Here is a 19,413-nt window from a genome sequence, read left to right on the forward strand (position 1 = left end):
CCTCACTGTTCATCAGTGTTACAGGCCCTGCTCAACCTTTACCAAACCTGGCGCTGATGACAAGCCAATTACATTACATTTTTGTGTTACATTGTTTTCCCATCTCCTATGTTAAAGTTTCATAGTTTCCACACAGTACCTATGTCTTCAGTTAATCAAAACAATACTAGACTATATTCCACTCATCACCATGCCATCCTAGAGATGTCTCATTCATATGTAACAGACCAGTTACAGTGTCCATCACTGGGAGATCGGGTAATGTTTCTTTTGTCCATCAGGATGGTGTAGCTGCTCTCCCACCTGGGCATTGCAGGTTCAATCAGTGGGGTGAGGGAGACAAGGATCCATTGTAGGTGACACGAATTACAGTAAAACTCTTTATTATTGCATCAAGCTCGAGCAGACACTAGTGCACACCCTCACCTGGTGAGTACAGCATGGCATTTCTGTCTTCGTACTCAGTGTAGCAGAGGCAGACATTCCCGAAGCCCCATGTGCTGCTGAGGCAGCACACTGATCAAGTACTGTAGTGGCAACCAGATGGTGTGTATACAGTGTCTGTGAGGCAGGGGCAGCAGTGCAAACACAGCCGGCAGTTACATGGTGACGGCTCGCCGCATTCATTGGATTATGCGGACAGTGTGGCATCTACTGAGTTGTGTCACACAAAAGTCTTTGCTGCTGGTAGGTCACTGAGTCTGTCTATTTGTAGCAGCCTCATGCAGAGCTGTTTTGCTGCCTGGTGGCAGTGGAATCCACAGCCAACTGAAAGTGCTGTGTCAGTACCTTGTTATAGGGGTACTGCCACAGAATGATGATTAGCATGCCGGTGTGCCATCAGCCATGATCCTTTAGAATAGTAAGTACATTATCATGCCTCAAAATTCCTCCATGTCATGGTATTTTGTTTGCAACGTGACACATCATTAAAATTATTCTCAGTTTTCTACTAAAACAATAACAAGGAAGGACAGTTAGGGATTTATGTCCCTTTCAAAATAATGTCATGAGGGAGACATCGCAAGCTCATATAGGAAAGGATGGAGAAGGAAATCCGTCCATTTCAGTGGAACCATCCCAGCATCTGCTTTAAGCGAAACTAGGGAAAAGCTAAATATGGCTGAGCAAACAGGAATTTCCACCACGCTCCTACCAGAGACAGACAGAAAGAGAGACAATCATTAAGCAAGTCTAAGGCCTCCATCCAATCCCTTGTTGACCAGTCTGCCATGGCACTTCAAGATAGCAAAACGAAAGCCGCAGTTTTAAATTTCACATTCAAGGAATTGTTCACACAGGAGAATCATACACACATACCATCATTTGATCATCAGAAAGAATCCTGTATGGACAACATACTAATAAGCATCCCTGGCACAGAGAAACAACTGAAAAATTTGGAAGCAAATAAGTTACCAGGTCCAGATGGAATCCCAGTTCAGTATTACAAAGAGTACTCTATGGCACTGGCCCCTTACCTAGCTTGCATTTATCGTGAATCTGTCACACAGTGCACACTCCCAAGCAACTGGAAAAAAGCACAGGTGACTTCTGTACATAAGGAGAGTCAAAGAACGGACCTGAAAAATTACAGACCAACATTCCTAACTTCACTTTGCTGCAGAATCCTTGAACATATTCTCAGTTCAAATATAATACATTTTATTGAGACTGAGAAGCTTATGTCCACAAATCAGCCTGGTTTTAGAAAGCATCACTCATGCAAAACTCAACTTGCCCTTTTCCCATGATATATTGCGAACTATGGTTGAAGGTCAACAGGCAGATTCTAGATTTCTGGAAAGCATTTGACATGATGCCCCTGGGTAATAGGTTCACAGATATGTCACTGACTCAAACACTTTTTAAGTTACAGAATACAGTACGTTGTCCTCGACAGCGAGTAGTAATCAGAAACGAGGGTATCGTCAAAAGCGGCCCAGGGAAGTGCAGTATGAGTGCCACTGTTCTCTCTATGCATAAATGATTTGGCGTACAGGGTAGGCAGCAATCTGCAGTTTGCTGATTATGCTGTGGTGTATGGTAAGGTGTCGAAGTTGAGTGACTGTAGGAGGATAGAAGATAATTCAGACAAAATTTCAAGTTCGTGCGATTAATGGCAGCTAGTTCTAAATGTAGAAATATCTAAGTTAATGCAGATGAGTAGGAAAAACAATCCCGTAATGTTCAGATACAGTTGTAGTACTGTCCTGCTTGACACAGTCACATCGTTTAACTATTTGGACGTAATGTTGCAAATCAATATGAAATGGAATGAGCATGTAAGGACTGTGGTAGGTACAGCAAATGGTCAACTTCGGTTCACTGGGAGAATTTTAGGAATGTGTAGTTAATCTGTAAAGGAGATTGTATACAGGAAGCTGGTGTGACCTACTCTTGAGTACTGCTCAAATGTTTGGGATCCATACCGGTAGGATTAAAGGAACACATATAAGCAATTCAAAGGCAGTCTGCTAGATTTGTTACTGGCAGGTTCAAACAACACGTAAGTGTTACAAATATGCTTCGGGAACACAATTTTAGAGAATTGGCATTTGAAGCTGACTGCCTAACAATCCTACTGCCACCAACATACATTGCACCTAAGGATCACAAAGATAAGAGAAATTAGGGCTAATACGAAGGCATACAGACAGTCATTTTTCCATCACTCTATTAGTGATAGGAATAGCAAAGAAATGACAGGGTACCCTCCACCACGTGCTGTACGGTGGCTTGGGGAGTACCTATGTAGATGGAGACGTAGATTTTTGTAATAGATGAAGACTCCTATTCTGCATAACACTTTATAGAAAGAACTTACCTCCAATTATGCCACTATAGCCGTCATTCATTTTTCTTATTAAGTATGTTACAGCTCCATGTTCCTCTTCTTTACTCTCAACTGATTTTGACTCATATTTAGTAGACTGTATAGTTGACAACATTTCTGCAGTAGTTGAACTTTGTTAGCTTTTAGAGTCCCTCAACAGTTTAGCACATATGAGTGTACAAAGTTTCCCAGGCTGACCCATTTCACATAAGCAAAGGAAAGCAGAGATGACAGTAATGTGTAGCCAAATAGCTGAAAAATTGTTATCTCGTTTCCATTGTTGCTACTCATCATTAGGGTGAAACAGAATTGGACACATCACCTAAAATGTGTGCACTGTGGTGGCTGTGATGGAAAACTGAGTATGGTAAATTGATAATAGGAAAAAATTGTGTTGCCAGAGTGTGTAAAGAATTTGCACATTAATGTTTGTCCATCACACTTGGCTCTAAAACAACTGACAAAATGTTTTCAACAAGCAACGTAATATCTACACTCCTGGAAATTGAAATAAGAACACCGTGAATTCATTGTCCCAGGAAGGGGAAACTTTATTGACACATTCCTGGGGTCAGATAAATCACATGATCACACTGACAGAACCACAGGCACATAGACACAGGCAACAGAGCATGCACAATGTCGGCACTAGTACAGTGTATATCCACCTTTCGCAGCAATGCAGGCTGCTATTCTCCCATGGAGACGATCGTAGAGATGCTGGATGTAGTCCTGTGGAACGGCTTGCCATGCCATTTCCACCTGGCGCCTCAGTTGGACCAGCGTTCGTGCTGGACGTGCAGACCGCGTGAGACGACGCTTCATCCAGTCCCAAACATGCTCAATGGGGGACAGATCCGGAGATCTTGCTGGCCAGGGTAGTTGACTTACACCTTCTAGAGCACGTTGGGTGGCACGGGATACATGCGGACGTGCATTGTCCTGTTGGAACAGCAAGTTCCCTTGCCGGTCTAGGAATGGTAGAATGATGGGTTCGATGACGGTTTGGATGTACCGTGCACTATTCAGTGTCCCCTCGACGATCACCAGTGGTGTACGGCCAGTGTAGGAGATCGCTCCCCACACCATGATGCCGGGTGTTGGCCCTGTGTGTCTCGGTCGTATGCAGTCCTGATTGTGGCGCTCACCTGCACGGCGCCAAACACGCATACGACCATCATTGGCACCAAGGCAGAAGCGACTCTCATCGCTGAAGACGACACGTATCCATTCGTCCCTCCATTCACGCCTGTCGCGACACCACTGGAGGCGGGCTGCATGATGTTGGGGCGTGAGCGGAAGACGGCCTAAAGGTGTGCGGGACCGTAACCCAGCTTCATGGAGATGGTTGCGAATGGTCCTCCCCGATACCCCAGGAGCAACAGTGTCCCTAATTTGCTGGGAAGTGGCGGTGCGGTCCCCTACGGCACTGCGTAGGATCCTACAGTCTTGGCGTGCATCCGTGCGTCGCTGCGGTCCGGTCCCAGGTCGACGGGCACGTGCACCTTCGCCGACCACTGGCGACAACATCGATGTACTGTGGAGACCTCATGCCCCACGTGTTGAGCAATTCGGCGGTACGTCCACCCGGCCTCCCGCATGCCCACTATACGCCCTCGCTCAAAGTCCGTCAACTGCACATACGGTTCACGTCCACGCTGTCGCGGCATGCTACCAGTGTTAAAGACTGCGATGGAGCTCCGTATGCCACGGCAAACTGGCTGACACTGACGGCGGCGGTGCACAAATGCTGCGCAGCTAGCGCCATTCGACGGCCAACACCTCGGTTCCTGGTGTGTCCGCTGTGCCGTGCGTGTGATCATTGCTTGTACAGCCCTCTCGCAGTGTCCGGAGCAAGTATGGTGGGTCTGACACACCGGTGTCAATGTGTTCATTTTTCCATTTCCAGGAGTGTATGATGATTCCCACAGCAAATGCTTACTCAATGTAGCCACAAAAGAAACTGTTTGGTTTGTAAACCAGGAGAAATAACAGCAGTATTGGACGTGTTGAAAAATAATGATTTCACAGATTCTTCACTACCATTTATTACGAGATGCATTCAAGTTCTAAGGCCTCCGATTTTTTTTTCTCCGGACTGGAAAGAGATAGAAACATGCGTATTTATTTTAAAATGAGGCTGCGTTCATTGTCAATACATCCCAGAGATGGCAGCACCATACGGCAGATGGAATTTTACCGCCAGTGGCGAGAATAAGAACTGTTTTAAATACTTAAAATGGCAACGTTTTCCTTTCCTGAACAGCGTGCAATCATTCGTTTTCTGAATTTGCGTGGTGTGAAACCAATTGAAATTCATCTACAGTTGAAGGAGACATGTGGTGATGGAGTTATGGATGTGTCGAAAGTGCGTTCGTGGGTGCGATAGTTTAATGAAGGCAGAACATCGTGTGACAACAAACCGAAACAACCTTGAGCTCGCACAAGCCGGTCTGACGACATGATCGAGAAAGTGGAGAGAATTGTTTTGGGGGATCGCCGAATGACTGTTGAACCGATAGCCTCCAGAGTTGGCATTTCTGTGGGTTCTGTGCACACAATTCTGCATGACGACCTGAAAATGCGAAAAGTGTCATCCAGGTGGGTGCCACGAGTGCTGACGGATGACCACATGGCTGCCCGTGTGGCATGTTGCCAAGCAATGTCGACGCGCAATGACAGCATGAATGGAACTTTCTTTTCGTCGGTTGTGACAATGGGTGAGACGTGGATGCCATTTTTCAATCCAGAAACAAAGCGCCAGTCAGCTCAATGGAAGCACACAGATTCACCGCCACCAAAAAAATTTCGGGTAACCGCCAGTGCTGAAAAAATGATGGTGTCCATGTTCTGGGACAGCGAGGGCTTAATCCTTACCCATTGCGTTACAAAGGGCACTACAGTAACAGGTGCATCCTACGAAAATGTTTTGAAGAACAAATTCCTTCCTGCACTGCAACAAAAACGTCCGGGAAGGGCTGCGCGTGTGCTGTTTCACCAAGACAACGCACCCGCACATCGAGCTAACATTTCGCAAAAGTTTCTTCATGATAACAACTTTGAAGTGATTCCTCATGCTCCCTACTCACCTGACCTGGCTCCTAGTGACTTTTGGCTTTTTCCAACAATGAAAGACACTCTCCGTGGCCGCACATTCACCAGCCATGCTGCTATTGCCTCAGCGATTTTTCAGTGGTCAAAACAGACTCCTAAAGAAGCCTTCGCTGCTGCCATGGAATCATGGCGTCAGCGTTGTGAAAAATGTGTACGCCTGCAGGGCGATTACGTCGAGAAGTAACGCCAGTTTCATCGATTTCGGGTGAGTAGTTAATTAGAAAAAAATTCGGAGGCTTTAGAACTTAAATGCACCTCATAGTAAAAATGGTGAATTCACAATGGAGTAACAGATTGCTCTCTCTCTCCAATTCGGAAGTAACAGTGAGTAAAATGTGCAAATTGGGTACTTTTTGCTGTGTAAAGAGACCAAAACAGGAGTTATAAAATATGCCAGCACCATGAATGTGATCATGGTTTTGCATCCATCCACCCACCCACCCATGACAGAAATGATGAAAAAAAAATGAATTAGCTGTCACCTGAATACACATGTCAACTATCCCACAAAAGCCTACTTACAAAATTTCAGTAACCTGTACTAACTGAGGAATGTAGGAAAACACTGCAGCCCCAGCACATTTCTCCCAGAAGAACCATGAACATGACATTACACCAACTACAGCACACACAAAGGCATTTAAGTTGTCATTTTTTTCCTGCCCCACATGTGAATGGAACAGGAAGAAAGCCTAATGTGCGGTACACTTTGTTATGCACTTCAGAGTGGTTTGCAGACTATGGATGTAGATGTGTGTCAGTGCAGTGGAAACCCAGTCACCTGGAGATGGGGAGAAAAAGCAGAGGCATCTTGTGAGTTAGTGACACTACAGGTGTCTCCCAAAAAGCTACTTAAGTGCAGGCTTGAAGGACTTAATCCGAGGGTGGTTGTTGCCCTGTTCGTCAGTGCTATTAGAGGAACAGAAGTGTCGAAGACACTAAACAAGTGACAGGGTATGGAATTTTACAGTTATTGCCAACTAAATATTAGTTAGGAACATCTCCAGACAAATGTGTTTGGAAACTGTGTATTTACTAGTAAGTAACAGAAATGAAAGTTACTAAAAAATAATTTTACTGCCAAGATGAAAAATTCAAGCTGGACAATTAGATGTAAGTATATGGCCAGGGAAATTTTGTAGAATGCTAAGGGAGAGATTTTCCTACTTTGCTGCTCGTCCTAATGAGAGGCTCTTCATCATCTGCTAGGAGGCTGCTGAGTGTTTAAGGGCACCAAATAGTGAAGGTCATCAGTTTCCTATCCCACCTCCCCTCCCCCTGGATAGAAGCAGTGTACCCAATTTTCTGTGTGTAAAGTAAATTCAGTGCAAAAGTGTGCTAAATGTTTGCATAGTGTGTATCTGAGGCAGAACACAAGAACCAGCATGGATTTATCTAGTGGGATGTGAGAAACTGCCTAAAAAAACACATCCAGGTTAACCAGCAGATCAACCTCACAACTTTAATCCTCCAGGAAGATTCAGTCTGGGACCAGCATACCTCCCCACCCTGGAAGCGGTCACGTGAATATCGTTATCCAGTCAGGTGTCCTTGGAGATCAATCAACACTTGTTTCTGGACCCAAGTGATGACAGTAGGAGTCAAGTGTGTAGTCCAGCCAGGCTACAACTGCAACACACAATGGCTGATGCCTGCTGACTTCCATGCGCAGCCACTTCAACATCGCCAACACATCTCAAAACACTCTCACATAATGAAATTTATTAATACTACATGATAAAAGTCCACATGATAAAGTAATAACTAACAACCAGAAAAGCAAAACAGGAAGTTATAACACAGTGGGCATATTATTGCTTTCCATTTTAATCTTCATCCAGGATTAAAAGATTTTAACTGCTTCATAATAATTTTGTAAAAGGTAAGCATAATCAATCCACCTGTGGTCTAGAAAGAGTAAAATATTTGTGAAATTCAGAACATTTGTAAAGTACTCTATACTACTGCAGATGGTAAACCTAGACTTTCTACTTTTAGATTGCAAATCCCATACACACGTGCAAAATTTTCTATTTATTACATGTTATTAATTACTGCTTACGTGTTGTCAAATGTAAGGGGCAATGAATTACCAATACAAAAAATATGCATATAAATAAAAATCTCAGATGTTTTATATGAGTGTGCTTCTTGAACTTTTGAGCATTTAAGAACTTCTTTTTAGCAACATTTTCATGGCCCATTTTTCAATAACTCTGATGCAGAGTAAGTATTCTATTCACTGTAAAAATTTACTGGTTACTTTTTCTAATGTTTAATATATTTGAGGCCCAACCTTGAGGTCTCTGTATCTTTATATCCTCAAGGTCATCTAGAAGACTGGACAAAGCAAAAGTAATTTTAATATCCGCTCCTTTGATGCATTGTGCCTCAAAACTGAATTCTTGTAACTGCAATGGTCCCATCAGGTTATGCTTCCATATTTGCAGTAAATCATAGAACAAAATGCCACGCTTTCAAAAATTCCTCTGAGGCATTTTATAGCAAAATTTGATCCAAAAAGGCAATTCCTCAATGTCCATAACCCTTTTTTCATGACCCCATAAACCAGACATACTGTGGCTTAGAATCATGCATTTATGTATCCTCATACTGATATTTCTTTACAATCCATTAACATCAATTTCTTTAAAAATATCTCCATAGTTGTTTGTTCATATACCAAAATGCTACGTGATCAAAGTGAGACAACTACAATGGGTTTTTCAAAACTGGGAAGAATTACAGATTCCGTTACAATCTGCCTCCATTACAATCTTCCTCAAAAAGCCGATTTTTCCCATTTCACACTGTTCTCCCGAAGTCTGATGCACAACATCCCAATTTTTCAAATCACTATAGTGTTTCTGCTTTTTCAACTACTAAAATGTGCTGACTACACTAAAAATAACTTATTGTCCCCCAAATATGAGAAATTTCCTCCTCCCTCCCCCCTGCTCAACTTTTCACGAAGAACTACTTAATTCAAATTCTAAATGAATTACTGTCGTACAATGTATTCTTCCTATCACCTGTTCAATTTTTCTTTAAATGAGCAAGAGTATTTTCTTAAATTATGTCTATTCCCATTTACGTTTTCCATTCACCACCATGCCACAGTAAATCTTTATGGAAATTTCTCCCATGCCTCTGTATCAGTAGAAATTTATTTTCATTTATCTATCGAGTAAATCTTCCACTTCAGCCTACTATTACATCTACATACATACTCCACAAGCCCCATACAGCACATGGTGGAGGATACCTTTAACTACTGCTAGTCATTATCTTTCCCATTCCACCTGCAAATGGAGTGAAGGAAAAACACCTGCCTATATGCTTCTGTAAGAGGCCTGATTTCTCTTGTCTTAGCAGTCCTTACTTGAAATGTATCTTGGTGGCAGAAGGATCATTCTACAGTCTGTCACAAATGCAGGTTCTCTAAACTTTCTCAATAGTGATGCAAGAAAAGAAATTCTTCTTCCTTCCAGTGATTCTCACTTGAGTTTGTCGACCACTTATGTAACACTCGCGTGCTGATGGAAATCTACCGATAACAAATATTGCAGCATGCCTCTGAATTGCTTCAATGCCTTCCTTTAATCGGACCTGGTGGGGATTCCAAACACCCACACAGTACTCAAGAATGGTTCACATAGTGTTCTATACACACTCACCTTTACGGATGAGTTACGCTTTCCTAGAAGCCTCCCAATGTGCTGAAGTCGACATTCACCCTCCCTGCAACTGACCTTATGTGCTCATTCCATTACATGTCACTTTACAACTTTATGCCTAGACATTTCATCAATATGACTGTGTCAAGTAGCACACCACTAACACTGCATTCGACCAATACAAGACTGTTTTCCCTACTCATCTGCTTTAATTTACATTTTCCTACATTCAGACCAAGCAACCATTAATCTCACTAAACAGAAATTCTACTCAAGTCATCCTGTATCCTACTACAGTCAGACACTCATAGGCAACACTGTATACCACAGTGATATCAACAAACAGCTGCAGATTGCTGCTCAGCATATCTGCCATAGTGTTTATGTATGCAGTGAATATGAGAAGTCCTATCACACTTCCCCGAGGCACTCCTGATGATACCTTTGTCTCCAATGAACACTCAACATCTAGGACAATGTACTGGGTTCGATTATCTGAAAAATCTTCAAAAGCCACTCCCATGTCTGAGAACCTATTCAAGTTGCTCGGACTTTTGTTGACAGTCCACAGTATGACACTGTGTCAAACATTTTCCAGAAATCTAGGAATATGGAATCTGCCTGTTGCCCTTCATCCATAATTCACAGAATATCGTGCGAGAAAAGAACAAACTGAGTTTCACAAGTGCAATAATTTCTAAACCTACAGGGTGATTATAATTAGACTTTCAAAATACTGTAGAAATAGCACCACTGGTCAGAATGAAATGAAATTGCAATGGAATATTATCGGAGAAGGGGGAAAATGTGTGGAAGAAAAAAAAAAAAGTGTCTGAAAATTGAGCAATAGATGGTACTGGATGTGTCAAAATATGTCATGCACATGAACCACTGAAGCTGGTACAAACACGCCGGGCACATGGCTTTTCCTCCTTTCATGTCCGTGACATTTGCCATGATTGTCTCAATGCAGGATTGTGCTCTGCTTGGAAAGCTGTATTACAAGAATGATGACTGTGCGCACATCACTCTGCAGAAGTTCCTGACACTGAGGGGCTTGAAAATAGGTGTTGGTCCGATGACTGCTGTGGGTCTGGAGAAAATGATTCGTAAATTCGAAAAGATGGGTTCTTTTGGTGTGCAACCTGGTAAAGAGAGGAAATGAATTGATTCGATGTCAGTGGAAGCAGTGGCCACAGCAATGTATGAGGAGACGAGTGGTGGTGTGCAAATGTCTAGTGCATGGAGAATTGCTCGAACATTGGACATACCCATGATCATGGTGTGTAAAATCCTACAGAACTTCCGTATTTGCTATACATTCAAAATTACACATGTGCAAGAGTTGCTTCCTGTTGACCTGCCAGCAAGGGAGACCTTTGTTTTAGAATTTCTTGCTCGCTTGGATGTGGACAATGATTGGCCATGGAAGATATGTCAATACACATAATTGTCGAATATGGGCAACAGAAAATCCACACGCAAATCAACCAGTACCACTTCACCTTGAAAAGGTCCCTGTGTGATGTGAGTTTATGGCACCATTTATCATAGGGCCATATTTTTTTCAAAGAGACAGGTGCTTCCGGTCCTGTTACCTGTACTGTCACTGGTAAGCGCTACGAGTGTCTTTTGCACAACCACGACATTCCAGCTCTCCAACAGTGTGGATGTGATCATTTTTAAGCAAGATGGCACACCTCTGCACATTGCAAATCTGGTTTAGCAGCTGCTGAAGTGCCATTTCAAATACGCTAGAATTATCAGCCACCATTTCCCTACAGCCTGGCTGTCCCAATCACCTGATCTTCATCTGTATGACTTCTTGCTGTGGTGCTATTTGGAAGATGATGTGTTCAGTGTTCCGATTGCAAACTTAGCTGCATTGAAGGCATGCACTGCACAACACATTCTCAACATGACCCCGGAAACACTTCGATCAGTTGTGGAACATGCTGTTTCTTGATTTCAACTTGCTGCAGAAAATGGTGGACAGCATATTGAACATGTTTTGCACCAGTCACATGCAAATTAATAATCCAATTTGATTTTGATAGATGCTTTTTATGTGGTTTTTGGCCTCAGGACAATTCAAAACCGATTTTTCCCATCTGATGTGATATGATCTTGTCGTGGTGGATGGGTTTACATAACTAACAGTATCACACCTGTACACCCATGCACACACTGAGTAGTACAGTTAGTTTAACGTCAAATGTGCACCTTAGGCAGTGTTGTATGATTCATTTGTCATTTGTAGTCGACCACCATTAAATTATGATGCTTTCAACACCATCTACTGTTACATTTTGTAACTATTTATTTTTCTTCTGTCATATGTTTTCCCCCTTCTACGATAATACTCTGTTGCAATTTGGTATCATTCTGACCAGTGGTGTTATTTCTACAGCAGTTTGAAAGTTTAACTTTAATTATAATCACCCTGTATATTTATTTGTGGATGGAAGCTATCCTCTCTCATGTACAAATATTTAACAGTTTTCATCTGATCTTATTCTTCAACCTTGCTCTAGCAGGGCCACTATTCGCCCAGTTGTCATGTGTCTGTTCCTAATTCTTTCACCAGCACCTGTACGATCATCTCACCCCTCTCAAAAATCTTCAGTTTTTTAAATGACATGTTGTAACATGTGAAGCTTGTCTCACTGTCATTACCAGCAACTGCATATACCTAATGATCATATACTAAAACAACTAATATGGATGGCTATGTTTCTTTTATACTTTTTCAGCAAAGGACCAACACTTTCTTTTCCTGGTTAAAAATTAGACCTGAAGTGTTCTCCAATGGCTGAAACTAAACTAAAAAAAACCCTCACTGAAATTCTAACTAATTTTCTTGACAAAATTAAATGGTGTATGAAATGTTAAACAACCAACCACTATATATTAATTGTATTATATATATGAGTTTAATTCATGTCATAAACTGTTAGAAATGAGTAGCCTAAAAGGTTTGGTTAATAAACTCAGTATTCAAGCAACTGAGAAACAGAAAAACAAAAATGGCATTGATTGACAGAAGCAATGCATTTTATTGTTAACCTTTAGTAAAAGTGGAGGTGCAACTATTTTATCTACACACATTGAAATAAATTCAAAAGTTCATGAAGGTATTAAAAGATGGAAGGTTACTGTTTAAAATCTCATGCACAACAATGTTGTTAGAGACTGAGCACTAGTTCAGATTGGATGGATAAAGATAGGAGAAGAAACTCAATGAAGTCTTGTTGAAGATTTCACCTCATCCATAAAGCATATGAAGTTGTTGTGGAAGCCATGGAATCAGAAATCACATGTTAAGAATCAGAATGATCACACAGGGATTTTAGCTCTGCTGCTACTGATCATGAAATGGAAGAAAGAAGATTAAAGTTTGATGTCCTGTCATCTGCCAAATGTGGGTCCAGCATATTACATGTTGAACATCTCACTAATACAATGAAGCTCTGAAACTCAAAGTACCTCTGTTACAAATTAATTTCAAAAACAGTACTGAGACTGGTGGACATTTGATCAATGAGTGACTTACTGAAATAACTTTATTAAAAAATTACATAGATTGTGACAGTAGGAGAAGCCAGTGCATCACATGCTCAGTATACGACTTTGGACAGTAAGAACAACTTGACACAGTATACATCTATCACAAGTTTGCACACGGTGCACTACCGTTTGGTGCCCATGGATACAGTACAAGCCATCAGTACAATCAACTGAGACCCATAAGCGGCAAAAAATCACATTGTCCTACAACTGAAACTCCAGAGGGTCACTCTTCTATATGACCACTGTGGCCCACTCAGCAGCATCCCCCATGCAAAAACAGTAATGGAATATAGTAACAAATCAAAAATTTCTACTGTGTTACCTAAAAGATTTGACCTGCAGCTTGTTAGCTATTTTTACAACAATTAAATCTCAATAACTGACCAAACTGTAGCAGGATTCTGAATACACATGGAAGCTCGCTGACTGATAACATAACAATCGCACAAAGTTGCTGAATAATAATAGTCACATGTAGTCACCAACTTCACTGAGTAATATCTATATGCATACATTCAATAGTACATCCCAGTGCCATGGTTTAAGATCTCACTGGGTACATTTTTGGGTAAGTCGCAATTTCCATCAGTGGAGATCTTATCATTCACATTATATAAAGGATGTTTTACTGACACTGACAGTCCATCACCCAAAGGTGACATCGTGTAACAAACACGTATGAATAAACGTGTAACACCAACATTTTTCAGACTGTCCAAGACGTCTTCCTTAAGCAACAGATGGTGTCATTTCCTTGACCTCTGTATTAATCAAATATGTTAAGAGATTGAAACTCACTTGCCTGTAGTCTTCACATACAGTCAACCTAGAATGAGCACTGAACTAGCTTGCAATTCCAGATTCAGATGGATGTTTAAAATTTTTCTAATCAAGTATTTGTTATTGCATCTTGTGGTTTCAAAAACCACAAATTTTCAGAGATCACAAGTTTTGTTTAATGCTGAGAACAGCATGAAGTTCGGTTTGAGTCATGAGCAAGCTGGGTAACAAATATTGTTTCCCTTGCTGTATTAGATGAGGATGTTGTAATTTACACCAACATAATTTTACCACGCAAACACAAAAATAAAAAATAACCTCAACACAAAGAACAAGAAAGTGGTACATACACGCAACCCCCCCCCCCCCCCCCCCCACTCTCTCTCTCTCTCTCTCTCTCTCTCTCTCTCTCTTTCCATTACCATTTAACCTAAAACATCATATGTAGATGAGATAATTAGGAGTAATCCAGGGGGAAAGCTACTGTTCAACATCTTGTTGACGATGAGGTCATAAGAGACAGAACACAACCTCAAACTGCTGAACAATGGGGCAAGAAATTGGCCCTCATCGTTTCAAAGAAACCAGCCTAGCATTCACTGCATGCGGTTTGAGAAAACTGCAGAATATCGTTCTTTTCATGCTCTTCCAAAAATACCTCAGGAAAAATGAGTAAACCCTGAAACTGAGAGAAATGGAGGCAAAAATTCACTCTTGATCAATGCAGATACCATGAATAAAAACTTGCCCTGTGCTGCTTTCTAACATGGTTACTCTTTTTGACTTCACTGCATTGTAAGGTCAGTATTTCATTCATGTTGTAGATGGAACAAGTTTGATCTTTTACTCAATCTTTGTTCTGGAAATTATAGCAGAAATTTACTACAGATATTCTGGAATAGAGCTTAATTGAGATTATTTTCTGTTTGCCTTCTACAGCCTGTATACTTTATATCAAATCTAGAATAGTATAGTGTAGACAAGTTGGATGAATGCATGTTGTGTTTAAAATTACATTTGTAATGTCTCGGATTAGCATACTGGTATTGTGTAAATGAATTGCATGAATGTATGTTGAATTTAAAATTACATTTGGATTGCTCTGGATTAGCAGACTGGTATTTGGTCTAATAAACTGAAAAGCATCAAGGACTTGCCATGACTACTAATCCTACTGTACAGACGAATCACATTCAATACTACAGAGTCTCTAGCTTCGTAAGACTCTGAAAATGAGAAGTAAGGCGACAATGGCTCCAATTAGAGAGCTATATGCATCTTTCTTCCCTGTTCCATCAAGATAATTTTGACACTGGAATATCAAAAGAAAAAGAAATGTGGCTACAAGAGGAAGGGGAACACTTCATACTCATAATTAAAGATATCTCGATGACAAATTGGTCTTCGTAGTTTCAATGAGATAAAAATGGCCTTTTTGATTTTTAATAATTTTCAAAGCAAGTATGGTACAGACAACAATCTGAATTTCTGCTAGGCCTTGTACATATGAAACTTAAAATATTTTCATTGAAATTCTTGTGGGCGAAGTGACATGCCAAACTGTAACATAAAATATTCATAAAATTACTGTTACTCACCTGCTGAGCTGGTGTGGTGAAGAATGGAGTATGAGCTATTACTGTAACATAAATCTGTGGCCTAAATTCCACAGATGAGCCAGGAATACAACACTGAAAAATAAAACAACAAGTAGATGTACATAGAAGAAATACAATACACAAAGAAATCGAAGGAATACACAACAAGAATGGATGAACCCATAAATCTAAATGAACTGCTGAACTACAAGGCAAAACATGGGAGAAGGAACACTGGACAACTAAAGAAGAGATAACTGGACCGAGACCTTGTAGGACAGAACAAACCAGAAAAGATTTATTTCTTGTTGATGATGAGAAAACACCATATACAGACAGGGATACATCTCGGTATGTCCCGAGAATGGATCTATCTGAGGATATCCTACCTCCAATCATTATTAAAAATTTTTACGAGGCCAAACTAAGCACATATTAGGTGATGCCTGCACAGGACAAACTGTTCTATAGCTGAAAGGTCCTTCACGGATTTGTGAGGATGTTTTAAAATAGCTTCATTCTACTCATTGGGAAAGTGCCTTGATTCACATATTAGGTTAAAGGCAGCAAAGATGTGTTTCGGATTACCAGTGAGCTACCACAACATGCTGTACTGAATTTCATTGTGATATCTGATATAATGCCATGTACTTCAGATGAAGCTGAATCCAACTGAAGAAAGCATAGCTGAAATTGTCATTACTGGTGGGGACTCCTTTCAGCAGTCACTCACAGATAGTGGAAAGATCAGTCCTGAGGGGCTGTAGTAATCATTAGAGGGAAATGCTCTTAAATGGTCTCAGTAAAACTACATTCTTCCATTTAACTGTTGATTTACTGAAACATCTGAGTTTAAGAACTGTTGTTGTTGTTATCTACTTGTGCTATTTTTGTCCCCAACATTTGAAAGCTCTCAGTGTTTGGACTATGTCTGAAACTCAACAGAACCACACCTATGCCCCTGAATCAGAAGAAACAGACTGCCTTCTAAGTCACCCTGAATCCTCTAGAATACATTAACACAGTTATGTAGTGGGCCACACTAGTGATGTGAACCATCTATTCCACACTATTTTTGTCCCCTCCCATATTGGTACTGCATTGCACACCCAACCTATGCAGTACCACTATCCTTCACTTTTCCACCCCTGTTCCCAACCTCTTGCCCATGGCTCATATCCCTGTAAAAAACCTAGAGGCAAGATGTGTCCCACACATCATCCCATTACCACTTACTCTAGTTCTATCACATACATTTTCTATCCCATCAAAGGTAGTGCCACCTGTGAAAGCAGCCTGTAGTCTACCAAGTTAGATTATAGATTATTATTATTATGTTTATTATTATTGTTATTATTATTTTTATTATTATTATTATTTTATGTGAGAGGCACTCAACATCATGGTCATCAGTGCCCTGATAAAAAGTCAGCATCTCATGGATGATAACAAAGGCTGTCCCCACATACAGAGCAGTTTATAATGCATTAAAGTCTGCCTCCCTTCCCCACCACTTTAGGAATGATATCTGACAGTTCACAAAATTTCACCACCCTGTATAGGAATCAGTATCAGCAAGGGTGGTGGGCAGATGTCCATCAAGAATGAGGGCTGCCCTGATACCAGTCTATGAGACACACGTTGTCAAAATATACTGAACTGAAAGTGCACACCGCAAACCTCGCAGAGTGTTGGGATACTCCCACCAGAGGAGGAAGCCATGTGTTACAGTGCTATGTCTGACGCACAGCCTCGTAAGCAAAACCCACTTCCAGCATTGAGGCTGACATGAAGTCCACCACACCAGTGTGGATGATTTGAGTGACTGCAGTTTGTTTTCTGTCACTTTCAACCATTCAGTCTTCCACTGATGCATGATGCAGCAGTCAGAAAATGAGATGGCAGTGTGCAACGGAATGGGACACCGGCAGATAACACCATCTTGACATGCTTCCTTGGCTGCTTTGTCGGCCATGTTGTTTTCCCTATATCCAGATGTGGCTAGGTACCCAGCAAAAGATCACCTCCTTGCCACGATGCTGGGGCTGTTGTAAGGAGTCATGGATGAGCTGAATCAGCTGGTCTACTGGATACATCTGGTGAAGTGCTTGTAGTGCACTAAGCAAGTATGAACAGGCAAGAAACCTTGTATGGTTATGTCTGTGAATTCTCTCCAGTGCCATCATAATGCCATATAGTTCCACATCATAACTTGTAAATTGTTCCAGAAGACGCACTTTGAAATCCCTATCACGGAAAACAGCAGAACAATTGAGGGCATTCTCTTTCTAGAATCCATCTGTATAAATCTGGATCCTTGAGACAGTCAGTAGCACGTATTCCAAATGGCTTGGTCGCATGGGACCGATTCCTGAACAACTATTCAAAGTTTGGTTGGACCACTGCACTAAATGCCAATGACTGAGGTGACATTGAGAGTCTCAGTGCCTCTCAAGCCAAAAGGATATGTTGCAAAAGCCAGAGTGGTGGTTCACCAGCCTCTGCACACAGACTACAAACTGGGATGGTCCGAAAGGCTCCAGTCAATATCTGAATGTCCTCACTGAGGACAGCATCTAATTTCTTGAGGCAGGAAATACAGGCTGATCCACAGACCACTCTGCCATAATCTGAATGAGATCAAACAAATGCCCTATAAAACTACAGGAGGCGGGACCTGTCAGCTCCCCATGCTTTCCCACGGTGGAAGTGGAACAATTAACGGAAGTTGTAATTCCTTCCAGGAAACCCTCTTCGATTCTCTCTCCTCAGACATTTGTCATTCCACCAAGGTACAGGCTGTTGTCTGAGGTGCTTTCTAGATTGTGGGATGGACTCTGTAGCAGCCTGTTGGATCTCAAAAGTGATATGGGTCACCATCTCCTGCACACATTCCTTTTGTTCAAAATGGCCTGTCAACTGTACTGCAACCAATTTGTCCTTTGAATCATCCATTTTCGTGGTCTTCTGTCGACCAACGTCTGAACCGGCAGATGGACCCACAGTGGGAAGTGGTCACTAATATGTAAATCTGTAGCCACTTCCCACAGAACTGAGTCTGCACTACCTGGGGAGCAAAAACGAAGATGAATGGCTCAAAAAGATTCTGAAGCTGTGGAAAAGTGTGAGAACTGACCTGAGTTCAAAAGGCAGATATTCTCAGAATGGACAAGTCGCTTGATAATTTGACTCATGGAGCAAGTGGTGGCAGAGTCCCACAGCATGTTGTGTGAATTGAAGTCCCCCACATGGAAGAATGGGCATGGGATTGCCTGGGAAAGTTCTGTCAGTGCATCTGCATCCACAGGATCATGAGGTTGAAGACATAAAGAACACATTGTGATGTTAAATGGTGCTAGAACTTTCACGGCAACTGCATGTTTGGCCGTGGTAAGAGGGACAGGAGAAGAATAGCATCTGTCATCAGTGAAATCAGCCACTCCATCTTAGCCCTGTCTTCAGTAACATCGTCCTTCCTGTAGGGGTGGTAACCCCTTAATACAGGTGTGTCGGTGACTTTAAAATGAGTTTCTTGTAAGCAGATGCAGAACAGTTTCTCCTGGATCAGGAGCTGCAATTCTTCCAGATGTGATCGGAATCCATCTAAATTCCACCACAACGCGGAAGTCTCTGTGGCAGCCACTGATTAGCGATGGTTGGTCTTGACGTTCTACCACAAACGCAGTGATTTAGCTGGGAGGTCAGGGGGCATGTTAGCTGGTGCCCAGCCCTCCGGTTCCTCCAGGTGGAAATCCATATCCCCAAGAGTAAAGGCCCCATCTGAGAGGGAGAAAGCTCATCAATCTGAAGATTTAACTGCCACTTTCTTCAACTCCAA

General features: G+C 41.7%; 1 protein-coding gene across 1 annotated transcript in view; it reads right to left on the reverse strand.

The window, feature by feature from the left end:
• Window positions 1-19,413, reverse strand: part of LOC126471205 (KICSTOR complex protein SZT2-like) — a 199,769-nt gene that overhangs the window by 157,442 nt on the left and 22,914 nt on the right. The window contains exon 5 of the mRNA XM_050099319.1: window positions 15,576-15,668. Coding sequence (XP_049955276.1) covers window positions 15,576-15,668 — 93 coding nt within the window. The remainder of the gene's footprint in view (window positions 1-15,575; window positions 15,669-19,413) is intronic.

This window comes from Schistocerca serialis, chromosome 3, assembly GCF_023864345.2.
Source record: "Schistocerca serialis cubense isolate TAMUIC-IGC-003099 chromosome 3, iqSchSeri2.2, whole genome shotgun sequence".
Classification (NCBI taxonomy): domain Eukaryota; kingdom Metazoa; phylum Arthropoda; class Insecta; order Orthoptera; family Acrididae; genus Schistocerca; species Schistocerca serialis.